A 15000-nucleotide genomic window follows, 5' to 3' on the forward strand; every position below is an offset into this window, starting at 1 on the left:
GTATAGAATATCCAAGTCTTGTGGGTATTGGGGAACAATTCCTGTCTGAAGCTTGTGATGAGGATGGCAGGTACATCCTCACCAAGATTCTTGGAGGGGACATTTTTCAGGATGCTAGTGTCATTTTCAAGTTCATATTGGTATCTGGCCCTCCTACTTGATTTTCAATATATTAAATTTTAAATGTTTCATCGTTAAGTTACTTATTAAATGGTTTTTATTTTAGTTTTTTATCTTAAAGTTATTAATAGTTAATTGAGCATACTTAAATTGGCATCAATGACCACTAATGTTATTATGCCAGATAATTACAAATCATTCATTCATTCATTGATTGGATAGAAACTGCGCTAGTTAGTCAGCCTCCTGCAGCAAATCGGATATCGGACGTGGTTGTGGAGGCAGATCCCTTAAATCTGGTCCTCCCCCTGCATCGAGAGGCACAACCCCATGGGGTTAACGCCCCCTCATTCTCTCGTTCCTATATAATTAAATTCAGTGGTGTCTAACGTGACAACTGTGGCAATTGGTAAGCAGAGTGGATAACAATGACAGGCATTGATCTTCTTCCTGCGTGAGAAAGACGGCTTTCACCTGTTTGGCTACTTTCTTTGAAAAATTCCTCTTGAGAAAATGGCTTCTTCCTGCCACTGACCAGGTCTCGTTGGCAGCCTTGTCTTATTAAGAGACTAGGTTAGCTCAGCAGACACGCCTCGTTGGCAAGACTCGTCTTGCTTAATAGTCTTGTCACGTCCAGTGACATGTCCAAAACATTGGAGAACCCAATGAGGACTTCCTTTATAATTAGATGCTCCTTGGTGAGGATCGTGTAAAGTTTGTCTTTCTTCTCAAGGGCGCTATTCCCTCTACGGGACACAGGTTACTTCCTTCGGTCCTGGGGTGCTCTCCTCGAAGACCTAGGACCCTTAGACTGCAGACCTTCTCCTGATCCCGAGGACATTCTCTCCAAGTTTTGTCCTTGACCAAGAGAGTAGGCATACCCTATTGGTCACCCTCAACGTCTCTCCCTCACGGTGAGGAACCAATACCATTCAAGTATTTTCCAGACAGCTTGAACCTCAAGTTCAAGCCCTTTTGACTGGAAATTCTCTGTATTGTGATCAATGGCTATTATGCCAGTGATTAAATTGAGGCCATACCTCGAGGAACATACAATAGCTCGCCCCAAGGGTTCAGCACGTTTCGCCAACTCTAGAAGGGTCAACGGAGGCTCATAAGGATCTCGTTCATGACTGGGACACACACGGTCATTTACTGATTATTGATTCCCTCTCCATCTCCTCATAGAGGTGACCCAGAGGTCATAATAACTTGTAAGGTAGAATTTGCTCATAACGTTTACAAGCAACTACTTTGTGACGCAGGCCATGCCAGTGTTAAGGTGAAAGCATTTCTGACCTTGACCTCCCTCTTCCTGCAAGACGTGACCCACAGAAACATGCAGACGTCCTCCATTACTCTTGTGGTGGCTACACAATAAATGGTTTATAACACCTCGAGCTCCTTGATGAACAAGTAGCATAGAGTGAGGGCAAAGTTAACCAAGGATAAGCCTGGGACGATTGACAAAGAATGAGTGGTTCTTTCTTTCCTTCATCTTCTCCACTCTACGGGGCAACAGCGCCTATGGTACTCTGCAAAGCTGACCCCACTGTCTGCAGGTATAAACATTTCCCTTGTGTAACCTTGTACAATATAAATTAATATACTTGTTGCGTCCCCATACTACCTGGCGAGGTGTGATTGGGCAACGTCTTTGGTTACTTCTTAGATTCCTACATTTCTGAGAATATGTTCCATAGACTAGTCACACTGCTAACCTCACACATTCACCGGAATTGCTCAGGCCGCTAACTGTGCTTTGCATTTTTAGTTTTGTGAGGTGTCAGGGTTTCTCTTGTCACTTGCAAAGCACGTACTGGAAAACCCCTGCTCAAAGACCAGCCAGTTGGGCAGGACCTCCACCCTCCTAATGGGTGAGCCATCCCTATAAATAGCGTAAGGTTTGGTAGTGTACGAAGAAATGACAAATTTAGAAGTAATTTGTATTTTTCCTAACTAATACAAACCTATAGCTATTTATACAAATTCTCCCACCATCACCTGTCCCCCATAAGTCCTGCCTGCCATCAAAAGTAATCAGAATACTGTACACTGGTGTGTGTGTGAAAGGGATAGCCGGGCACCCTTCTTACCTTCTACTGTTAACTAGTGGTAGGGTAGTTCCACCTCGCTAAAATACACAGTGACTGGTGTGGTGCTGAGCCTTCGGGCTCTCGTTTCGTAGGTTACGCTGAGCCCATGGGATCTTGTGATCCTCCTGGACCTCCGGGTGTTCATCGCGAGAGACCTCACGGTCTCACATGACCAGATTCTCAAACGATCTTTTGAATCTCCGGAATTTTGGTGACGCAGAACCCTCTGGTTCTCGTCATGCAGATCCCCGGGAGTTGTGCGACTTAGGGCGTTCTCACCCTATGGTTGCTATTCCCCCCGGGTTTCCTGGTCTTGTACCACCTCAACCCTATGTTGCGTTGGGTGGCAGAACAGCACCGTGTGACATGGCTGTGTCACGTAACAGGGCAGTGTCGCATGACTGGGCAGTATCGCATGACGGGGAGCGTCGCCTGACGGGACAGCATCACCTGACGGGACAGCATCATCTGATGGGACAGCGTCGCCTGACGAGGTGGCGGAGCTTTTTTTCCACCCCCGTTTTTGGATGCAGGGAGAGATTCCCATCATTCTCGCCAGTCTCGTGGGGCTCCACCTGCCCTGAGACAATTATCGCCCATGTGTCAACATCCTGATCCTCCCCTTAAGGGAAAACCATTTCCTATCCTGCTTGCAGGGTAGGAGTCTCGGAAGCCTTCGTATGTTTCCAAGCCAAGGGCTCCGTACCGCCCTGAGGACCCCCCTCCCAGTACATCGGGATTTCGTGACCCACTATGGCTGAGCGCATTATTCATGTAATGCGAGAGGCTGTGAAGGGGGTCATTCCCCATTCCCAGTCCTTGGGCTGCACTCTAAGGATCCATTTGCTGCAAGCTCTCCTCCTAGGTGCTATTCCTCCAGCCAATCCCAGGAGTGACTCGGAGGACTCTGCTCTGGCGGAAACCTCTCGTACGGAGAGACCTCTCTGTCCCTGTAAGATGCCCTAGGAAGAGAGTGCCCCAGAACCCCAGGGGGTCCCCTTGCAGTTCAGGGTGCCACAGGCCTGACCTAAGGTATGAAGGAAGGATTCGACCATCTCCTCCTAAAGAAAACAGGGGAACTTTCTACATGGACTCCTTCCGCCTCACTCCAGTCGAGGTGGTCCCAAGGGAGCTCCACCTTACCACCCAAGTTGACGTCATTCTCCCACATGTGGAGGCTGCCGATCCTGCAGGACAGAGGAACCCGCAAGGCCTACTGTGATGGAGGAACTCAAGTAATCCAAACTCACTGTGTCAGATTACTCAAGGATAGCCAAAACTCTAACTTTGTGGACTACAGGAAGTTTGCAGCTCGTAGAGACGCGAACATTGAATCGGAAAACGATCTCTTCATCGAATCAGACAAAAGGGACTCGACAATTTGCCAATATGATTCGGCCGTTAACAACTAGCAGATTCCCTAAGAGTTCAGACCATACTCGTATGTCTCCGAATATAGCCATCTCTTTCTTGAGGTTCCTATTTGGCAAAGGCCTAACAGTTAGCCCTTTAACCACCATCAAGTCAGCTTGGAAGAAGATCTTCCTTGTTGGGTTTAGCATTAACCTAGCTGATTCCTATTTCTCATCTATTCCAAAAACATGTGCTAGGCTTTGACCTTCGGTTCGGCCACAAAAGGACTCTGGTCTCTGAACGGTGTCCTCAAAACTTGCGCCGGACACGGACAATGAATCCTGCTCTTATATCACTCTTCTTAGGAAGACTTTATTTCTAACGGCTTTGGGCTCAGGTGATGGAATATCAGAACTAGCTCTCTCACGAACCCGGAAAACAGATTTCCTCCCTTCAGCCGAAGTACTCCTTTCTCCAGACAATGCTTTCCTAGCTAAAAGATGAGGATCCGCAAATAGGTGCTCCCCTCGGAAGATTATTCTTCTTCCCCAGGATCTTTTCTCTGTGTCCAGTCACTACTCTCAAGGCCCTTTTAGCTAGAACTGCCACCCGCTCGTCTGGCCCCTTGGTTATCAGGGAACAAGGAGGTACTATTTCCATTCACGGTATCAGGAAACAAATCCTCTACTTCTTTAAACATACTAATCCGGAATAATTTCCCCAGGCTCATGATATACGGACAGTAGATACCTCCATCAATTACTTCCAGAACAGGGACTTTGATGATTTTTTAAAAAAAATATACGGGTTGGAAATCCCCTATGGTTGTCAAACGCCACTATCTAAAGATCTTACAGGCCCTTAAATACCCGACGATGGCAGGGGGGAGCCTTTCCCTCCCCATTAATCTCTACTTCTTCCTTTCTTCCATCTCTTCTCTTCTCCCTCCTACCCGCCACTCACACCACGTCGCCACTCTCCTGGGTAGTTCGTTAGCCCTATGATATTTGCCATGTTTAATTCCTATGGTTTAACTGTTATTGTAGTTACCGTTCCTTTAATGTTTAGATATGCTTAGACATGTAAGGTTTGATGCCTTTTGTGATTCGACACTCATTTGATTCCTTGTCGTCTTAGTTATTTAGCCTTACGTTCCCTTATGTCATTTGGCTAGTTGGTAATTGGACGTTTCTTACATTATTATATTTTATTATTGTCGTACATGGTGATTGTATTATCCTCATTATGTTATTACTTTATTGGGCTTGGAAGGCATTCTCTGGTACATTTTCACCAGCCGTCACAAGTCGACCAAGAATAGGGCTTTTGACGAAGGAAAAATCTATTTCTGGGGAGAGACCTGTGACGCCCGGTGAAACCCTTCCCGGTTATTTTTGTACGGACCCACCCTTTCCTTGCCAAGCCATGTGTTCTTGCAGAAGGATGCCCTGGAGGGTGTTCGTGTAGGTGGCGGTGGCGTGGTGCAAGTGTGGTTTCTGGGGTCTTTGTTATGGCCCTTCCCTTTGATGAAGGAGTTATCTAATTGGAAGACAGCCTGTGAATAGTGGTTTTCACACGCCCCCGATGTAGACACGGCACTCACGAGGTGCTCGCGCGAGGGTAGTAACCTCTGCATTCCATGCTTTTATTTTTCTCTGGTATATTTGGAAGATTTATATCAGAAAAGGTAGATAGAAGGACTTTTCACCGGGCATCACAGGTCTCTCCCCAGAAATAGATTTTTCCTTCGTCAAAATCCCTTTTTTATGATAGAGAATTGATCTATGCTTGTCTGAGCAGTAGCTTTTTTATTATTTTTTTCTACTTTAACCATTTCGAAGCTATGATTTTGATTTCGGAATAAAAGTTTTTAAAAGTTTTAGAAAAATTAAAATTCTATTGATTCGATACTACCTTTAAACCCAAAGGCCTGGCGACCACAGAATCCAGAGGACCGAAAGGAAAAAATCCCATAGGACCCTTCCTAGGAAGCTGGTAGCCCAAAGGCTCAACCTCAACTGAATGCCTATGCTGGAGCTGGAAGGAAGCAAAAGACTATGGGCTGACCATATAGAAGGAGCAGATCAATGTCTCTATTCTAGCTATCAGCAAGGTGTCCATAGTGGACACAAGCATACCATATTCAGACGGATCTGTAATCTGCTTAGTGGAACACTAACCAGGATCCAACCTAGGCAGTGAAGTAGTCATCGAGATGTCCCTAAAGGTATACTTCTCCGAGCAACCCTCTGAGGAACCCAGCAGTAAGGCTTCCTCCTCGCAGAGTCTTAATCATTGTCAGATTCAAAATCAATAACATGGATATGGGCCTGAATCCACTTAGATCCCATTTTGTAAACCCCCTAACTGCTAAAACTGGGCTATCAATACTAATAAAATCTGTAAGATCCTTGCTGGATAAATACTCACTGGCCTTGCAATCTTAGAAAATACGTTCACCCACATAGAGAGTAGGAAAATAGCATTGGCTCTTCAGTGTTCTACCTCAGAATCTGAATTCCGAGGAGAATTGATCCCTTCCAAGCAAATGGAAAAATTTTAGGGTCCCAAGTCCTGCTCCAATCAACAGAACAATAACAGAGTACCTTCTCCCTGCTCGAAACTAGTTGAGTCGAAGAATTTTATAATATTTTTACTTAATTCTACGAATTTCAAATTTTGTGGTAAATAAAGTGAATGTTACTTGTGCATACACCCATAGTAAATTGGTCCATGACAAAGAATATTTTTTTTGTATCTAATATCTGTTCTTTAATGTTATTTACTGTTATATTCACAATTAAAGAAAAGAATTATGAATGATATGGTCTCCATTACCTACCTTATGAAGTATATCCCTTCCATAATTACTGGCGGAATTCAGTAGAGAAGAGAAAAAGGTGTTAAGAACAATAGAAAAAGTTCATTACTAAATTAACACCACCCTTAACACCACTGAGGCAGTAATTACCTTTAATAACACTCATCATCATCATCATCATCATCATCATCATCATCATCATTATTATTATTAATATTATTATTATTATTATTATTATTATTATTATTATGCTTAATGATAGTGATATCTTGGCTTGAATGTTCATTATTATTTTGATGTCAGGATATGTAAGTTAGATAATAAAAAGAAATTACTAAGGTACCAATATCTGAATTTTAGGACAAATCTGCCAAAAGAAGCAATGGCCTTTCCAGACTTTCCCTTTCCTAAAGGGGAGGAATCTTTTATCCATCACACAGAGGTTCGCAGTTACTTGGAGAGTTATTGTGACCACTTCAACATTAAGCCATGTATTAAGGTATGTCTTTGGAAATGCTGTTATCGGTTGGGTAAATATAGTAACAATTATTTGTTTTGTTATGATTTCCTTTTACATAAGGTTTTAGAACCGTAATCTGTATCCATGTCTTCTGTATAATCTTTCTTATAGTATAGTAAGCTTATTCATTTTTATGTCAAGAGTCTTCTTTAAATTGTTACTTATTATGGCATTTGTAAAACCGGCCTTGTTTCTGTACGGATACAAACCTTTTGTGCCTTAATTAGGAGTATGTCTCTAGCAGAGTTGGAATAGTTATTGAATCATTAACAAGATAGGTGAGGTAATTAGCAGGAGGTAGGTGGGGATGGTCTCCAGCTTACCCAACTTTTGTCTTTTGTCACAACAAGAACGGATGGGCTGTACTTGTTGTTGCTTTACACAATTGTTGGATCTCTTTTCACTGCTTTGATATTGTTTTTGAGCATTTTCACTCAAGAGGCAGAAGAGCACCAAAGGTAACCATGTGGTAAAGGGAAATTTGTTCCTACTAGGATACAGATCTACCTCCCATGTTATGGACCTTTGTGGCGGGTGGGACTGTATTGTACACAGTTCCCTCCTGCAGTGATCGTTCTCTTTACTGATCGGGGAGACCATGAACTTCTCTCTAAGAAGGTAACTCTGAATGCTTGGTAATTTTCCTTCTTTGAGAGGGAATTGCCTGAGGCCAGGAAAAGTTTGGGTGATGTGTCCACTTTTCCTGTTTCCTGCCACCATAAGGGAAGCTTGTACCTTGTCCTTAGAGTGTTGCTTCATATGTAGATCCCTGCCGAGTAGTACCCTTGGGGTCGGTCAGCAATTTTGAGCCTATCGGTATGGCAGTAAGGATATCGAATGTGTTCTTGATTCAATGTCAATAAAAAGCTCATGCATATATGGTACCTTTGCGGTCGGTTTGCATTTGTGAGGCTGATAGGCGCTCAGGTAAAAATCAATCAATACTTCTGGATTCACTTGGGAGTTTTCTCACCGACCTGTATCTTCTGGGTCGGTTAGAAGATGAGATTGGTGTGACAGTTTGGTGTTTGCATCGGCCTTAGGAACAAACTTCAACTCCTTAGGCAATCGAGGGTAAGGATACAAACACACAGACACACATATATTTGTATATATATATATAAAATATATATATATATATATATTATATGTATATATATACTGTATAATATATATATACATATATATATATATATATATATATATATATATATATATACTGTATATATATATGTGTGTGTGTGTGTTTCTTCAAAATGCCCATAAAAGAAACAAAGGAAATAGAGATAAATCACTTTATTTCGACCAATACACATTGGCCCTCTTTAGGCTTTAAAGTAAAAATGAGGAATACAATGGACAGTGATGGTTTATATATGAAAGAAAAGGGTGTTTCCAATTGTTCTAAGGTTTTTATAAGTGCTGGAAGGACTAGCCAAATTTAATTACATCAAGGTATGTCTTCGTATTGTTGAAATGCTCGGAGGATGTCTGGACCTCTGATGCATATCCGGTGGTCAGTCTACATGGATTATTTTCTTTATGATCGGGTTGAGAAGAGTATTGTCCACTGTGTCAGCTTTCCATTGGCCTCCGGATAAGTTCAATGTGTGTGATTGATTTATGATGGCTGATTTCAGGATCTTCCTTCTGTACGGACAGGTACTCTTAAAAAGCCAAGACTACTCACTCCAGTTAATCTGGTGCCCTAAATCTCTAATGTGAACGAAAATCCCTGAGTTTTCAAAGCTATATTAATAGATCTTTTATGTTTGAATAATCTTTGAGATAGAGAACGGCCCATTTGTCCAATGTAGACTTTTTCACAATCCCCACATGGTACTTTATAAACGCCTGATTCTCATACAACTTTTATTTTGATAAACATTAATAAGGGTGCTTCCTATGGTCTTGGGATATGTAAAAACAAAGGGATTCTCAATTTTGATATTATTTGTTATATTTTCAATACCTTCTATGTATGGGAGTTTTATCTTATTTTTAAAATCTCTTTGGTTGGTAACATCATGATCTTTCTAATATATTGTGTTGACTTTGTTGATAGCCTTTTCTATGACGTATGTCGGGTAGAATAGCGGGCGAGTTGTTTACGAATTATTTCAAATCCTTTACTTAGGTAGGCTTAGGAACAGATTCTCAAGCCTCTAAGAAATAGCTCGCAAGCTACTCCAGTTTTTACAGAAATGTCTTGATAACTAAAGAAATGAAGGTATATTAGCCGCTCTGGATGGGTGGGAGCAGATCCCGTCAAGATATTTCGCGACACAGGATTTAATCATAGCGTGGTGGCACGAGGTGTACACCCAATGGTGGAACAGTCTCTCTCATTTTGAAGGGAATGGGAGTTGAGGAGATTACTCCTATTTGCTATTTGAAACTGTCATGTGAGTTGGTGACAGGTCATTTTGATTTTGCGGTAAAGGATTCATTGGCTGTCGAAGGAGTAGAAATCCTTCTGGGTAATGAGGTTGGTGGAGCGCCGTTTGTGCCTTGCCCCATTGTAAAGAAGAAACCACTGAAGTATAGTCCAACAACTGAACTCAAGAAGGACTACCCGTATCTGTTTCCTAGTTTTGTGACGACTAGGAGTATGACGAAGAAAGTGACAGCAGAAGAAGACAGAGAAACCGAAAAAACGATGAACTTGGAGGACTTATTTACAGAAGAAGAGGTTTCCCATGATAGTAAATTATGAAAGAGGAGAGCTCTCGAGAGAGTCTGAAAGAAGAGGAACGACAGACAAATGAACTGAAAGACAGGGAATTAATGAATTTGGAAGAAATAGAGAACTGAGTGTTGGAAATAGGACATGTGAGTTGGAAAAGGCTAATAGAATTGCAATGGAAGGATGCGACGTTACCATAATTATTATACAGTGTGGTGGATGAGACGGAGGTGCAGCAGTCTCCCACCTGTTATTACTTTAAGGGTGGATTGCTTATGAGAAAGCATAGATCCGCCGACATCCTTGGGTATGCCGAATGGGGCATATACCGTCAGATATTAATTTTTGCACCGCTGAGAAGACAGGTGATCGCCGTAGCGCATGAAACCAGACACGGGAATAAGGGAGACAACGGAGAAGATTATGAAACATTTTTTTTCTGGCCTGGCATGCATAGAGATGTGAGCCAGCGTTGCCGTGCATGTCACGTTTGTCAGATGGCTGGAAAGCCAAACGAGTACATCAAGAAGGCTTTCTTACACCCGATTGAAGTACGAGGAGAACCCTTCAGCAAGGTAATGATCGACATTGTGGGACCATTACCGAATATAAGTTAACTTTAATGTGTCCAGTGACGAGATACCCAGAAGCCATACCCGTCAGGAACATTAGTGCCAAAGTAATTGCTGAGAAATTATTAGACTTTTTTACCAAGTTTGGTATTCCGGAAATCATTCAGTGACCAAGGAACAAATTTCACATCAAAATTGTTTCAGGACGTGATGAAACTATTGGATGTGAGACGATTAACTGTCTATTGCCTATCATCAGGAGACCCAATGAGCATCATAGAGATTTCATTAAACCCTAAAGAGTATGTTAACCAATCACTGCAACGAAACAGGAAATGAATGGGACATTGGACTACCGTTAATGGTATTTGAGGTACGCAATGCTTATCAACAAAGCATGGTATGTAGCCTGAATGAAATGATGTTCGGACGAGAAGTAAGAAGACCGATTAAAATGTTGGCAGAAAAATGGAAAGATCGAGGGGAAACGGATTGAGAATATGGCAAAAATTTGAGGAAAATGATCATCGAGATAAGGAAATTTTCCCTCGAAAACCTGAAAACGAGCCAAGGAAAAATGAAGAAAAGGCTTGATATGAAAAGTAAGGACAGACAGTTTGCAGTAGGACAACAGGTGTTGCTTTTTCTTACCGATAAGAAGATTACATCTCACCAACAAGTTTCAAGGACTATTTCAGATTTTGGAGAATATCAGTGACCTGAACTACGTCATCAAAACCCCAGGAGGAAGGAAAAGTCAAAGGAAAGTATACGTTAACCTACGGAAACCATACTTAAGTGAAAACGAGACCGAAGCTTCACAGGTGTGTATAGCACAAACCATTCCATCCACTGAAGACAACGGCAGATATGAGGTAGGGCCTGTAAGCAAATTGAATAATTTGTCCAATATTAGAAACTTAGAAGAGAAATGAACTCATTTGAACAAGGAGCAGCAAGAGGAATTAAGCCGATTCATTAAAAGTTCCCCTGGAATTGTCTCAGACGTCCTGAAACAAACCAACTTGATGAGGCATGAGATACACCTTAAAACGACGGAAACACCGTTCAAGCAACAAGCTTATCGACTGCCGCCATATCACCGAGAAGTCATGAAAAAGAAGTGGACCATTTGTTACAAAATGGATTAGCTGAACAAAGTTCTAGCCCTTACAGTTTTCCATGTTTGCTCGGGAAAAAACCAGACGTATCTCTCAGGATGTGTGCGGACTATCAAAAGTTGAATTTGATCAGTTTGTCCTACAATTACCCATTTCCACTCATAGACCAACTACCCAACAAAATTACCCATTGCCACTCATAGACCAACTACCCAACAGCATTGGACAAGCGAGGTTCGTCTCCAAGATCGACTTGTTGAAAGGCTATTATCAAATTCCTTTGGACGACAATGCAAAATTGTTATCAGCTTTTATAACCCCGTTTGTGTTATATCAATACACAGTCATGCCATTTGGTCTAATGAATGTACCCGCTATCTTTCAATGAGTGATGCATAACCTTCTAGGATCGATTGAAGGAGTAGGCGTGTATCTTGATGATATTGTAATATATTCATCAACCTGGGAAGAGCATCTCCAAATTCTGGAGAAGGTATTTCATAAGCTGCAAGGAGCATACCTGATGATTAACCTAGAGAAGATCAAATTTGGAAAGGCAACAATTCGGTACTTTGGATCTTGGGATTTGAAGTCGGAAGAGGACAAATTGCCTCGGTAGCCGCTAATATCGTGGAAATAAGGAAAGCCTCACCCCCACAACGAGGAAGCAATTACAACGGTTTTTGGGAATGGTAGGATTCCACAGATGTTTATTTCCAAACTTTTCGGCAGTCATCGCTCCCTTGGCGTATTTGACTAGCCCCAAGAAAAAATATATGTGGACCAGCGAGTGCCAGGAATCCTTCGACAGGATAAAGGCCATATTATCTTCGAAACTGATACTGTACGCACCTAATTTCAAGAAGAAATTCCCTAACCAAGCGGATGCATCAGACAATGGGATTGGAGCTGTCCTATTACAAGATAAGGAAGGAATTCTTCACCCCCATCTGTTTTATCTCATCAAAGCTGAAAAAGCATAAACGAGTTTACTTGACAGTTGAAAAGGAACTACTAGTGCTAATCACAGCAATAACGAAATTTGAAGTTTATGTGCATAGACCACAGAATGAAGAAATTACAGTTTATTCAGATCACAATCCTTTAACTTTTGTTAATAAAATGAAGAATAATAATCAAATGTTAACTAGGTGGTCATTGTGTTTGCAACCATATTGTATTAATTTAAAGCATATATCAGGTAAAGATAAAGTGGTTGCAGATTATTTATCTCGGGCTGAATCAATGGATTCAGGACCTGAGTAAATAATCTTTTGGGGGGAGCTATCTTACGAAGCTGGTCTTCGTGAAAATAGAATATTTTATTCATGTATTTTTATTTGTGTATTTAAGAGATGTATAGCCAGGCCGTTGGGTGAGTTCCAGTCATGTAGGATTAAGTAATGTATGAAAATTACATGAGACCTTCGTCATTCATTTAGTTGTATTTTCATACAGTTTCGTATATGTAAATTTACTTTATTTTAAAGAATTAACTTTTTATTTCACATAGTTTGGTTACGAAGTCTTATGTAATCTTGTAGCAATACTCTATGACACATATGAGGTATAAGCACGAGGGATTACGTCTTTTTTATGTTCCCACGTTGTTAGATAAGACATGAAAATTCTAGACTAAGTTTATTCTTATTTCTACTGTTACGAGAGGAAGGTGGGTGGTGTTAGCTAAGAGTTTCCTTGCAAGCTATGTTAGTACCCCTTCTTCAAATTACTACGTTGGCTATCTTGACGCCGGTAGACATGCCCCCCACGCTTCCAGTAGGCCGAACTGGAAGGTTCTGGAATTAAGTATGTTAATGTATATATAGGACCTAGCAATGCATAAGCAGCAGAGGAGATTTAGCCTATCCCTTTGAAAGAGCCAACGTTTGCCAGAACCCTTTCCTCTCAAGTGTGTATATCCTCTCAAAAGTGAATAGAGATTTCTATCCAACGATATCGTGTGTAGTGTTGTTCAAACGTTGGTGATATTATTGGGTGATAAGTTAAAAGTGTAGTGTGTTGATTTAAGTACAATTTATAATATAAATTTTTGTAATTGGCCCTGTGAGATTTAGGTTAAACTGAGAAAATTTTGCTTAACCTTTCTCAAACCTTGTGTGAATCAAAAGTCGTAAGTGTAACAGTTACGTAAATGTAAATTTCATTATTATTTATTCATTAGAGGGTTAAAGTGGTAACTCTCTTCTTTAGTTGTCAAAATTAAGTATTTTTATAAATTAATTTCTAGTAAAACAAGTGTTTGTATCATTTTCTGAAGTGTTATGTTATAGATCTCAGGTCTAGTTCAGATTTAAATTTTGAGTGATTTATTTTTGGTGTTAATACTTTAGAAATGCTGTTATTTTTGTATAGAATATATTTATTTTTTTAAAGTGTGTATTATTTCGATCACCAAAATTTTTTCTCAGTGCTTTGCTCGTATCTCCTGACTAAGAATAGTTCATGCAAAGTAATCATCCAGTTTTTGTTTGAGTTGGCCAGGGCACCAGCCAACCGTTGAGATATTACCACAAATGAGTTATGGAGTCTTTTGACTGGCCAGACAGGACTACATTGGATTCTTCTCTCTGGTTATCTGTAGATGCATGATGGCATACAGTACAGTAGATGCTGAACAATAGGAGAGCAGGATCTTATGGTGGTAGCTAGCATCTGAGTAGGGAGATGACCAATGAGAGAGTGGGAGGATGGTGGCAAGTTTACGGGTTGGCGGCACGCAAATTTCAAAATCAGTCTCGAACTTGGTTGGGTTCTCGCACCGTACCTCCTTTCATCGCCCGAAACATTTTTCGTGTTGCGAGTTGTAAATTCTTAACATCTTGTTTCGCAGTATATATACATATATATATATATATATATATATATATATATATATACACAGATGTATAAATATACATATATATATATAAATAAATATATTTATATATATAAATATATGTATGTATATATATATATATATATATATATATATATATATATATATATATATATATATATTTAGATATATACACACATATATATACATATATATATATATATATATATATATATATTTATATATATATATTTATATATATATATTTATATATATATGTATATATGTATGTATATATATAAATATATATATAATGTATATATTTATATATATATAATATATATATTTATATATATATATATATATATATATATATATATATATATTTATATATACACACATATATATATATATATTTATATATATATATTTTTATGAATATGTATATATACATATATATATATATATATATATATATATATATTCATAAATATTATATATATATACATATATACATATATATATATACAGTATATATATATAGATATATAGTTATATATATATATATATATATATATATATATATATATATATATATATATATATATGAGAGAGAGAGAGAGAGAGAGAGAGAGAGAGAGAGAGAGAGAGAGAGAGAGAGAGAGAGAGAGAGAGAGATAAATGCATACATACATACATACATACATACATACATACATATATATATATATATATATATATATATATATGTATATTTATTGATATATAATATATATATATACATATATATAATGTATATATTTATATATATAATATATATATTTATTTATATATAAATATTTATATATATATATATTTTTATATATACATAT

General features: G+C 39.3%; 1 protein-coding gene across 4 annotated transcripts in view; it reads left to right on the top strand.

Annotated features, from left to right (window-relative positions):
• Window positions 1-15000, top strand: part of LOC137627716 (uncharacterized) — a 252300-nt gene that overhangs the window by 103216 nt on the left and 134084 nt on the right. For all 4 annotated transcript variants that reach the window (XM_068358974.1, XM_068358971.1, XM_068358972.1 and 1 more), the window contains exon 3: window positions 6751-6889. In XM_068358974.1, the coding sequence (XP_068215075.1) occupies window positions 6751-6889 (139 nt within the window). The remainder of the gene's footprint in view (window positions 1-6750; window positions 6890-15000) is intronic.

This window comes from Palaemon carinicauda, chromosome 35 (assembly GCF_036898095.1).
Source record: "Palaemon carinicauda isolate YSFRI2023 chromosome 35, ASM3689809v2, whole genome shotgun sequence".
In the NCBI taxonomy this organism is placed as follows: Eukaryota; Metazoa; Arthropoda; class Malacostraca; order Decapoda; family Palaemonidae; genus Palaemon; species Palaemon carinicauda.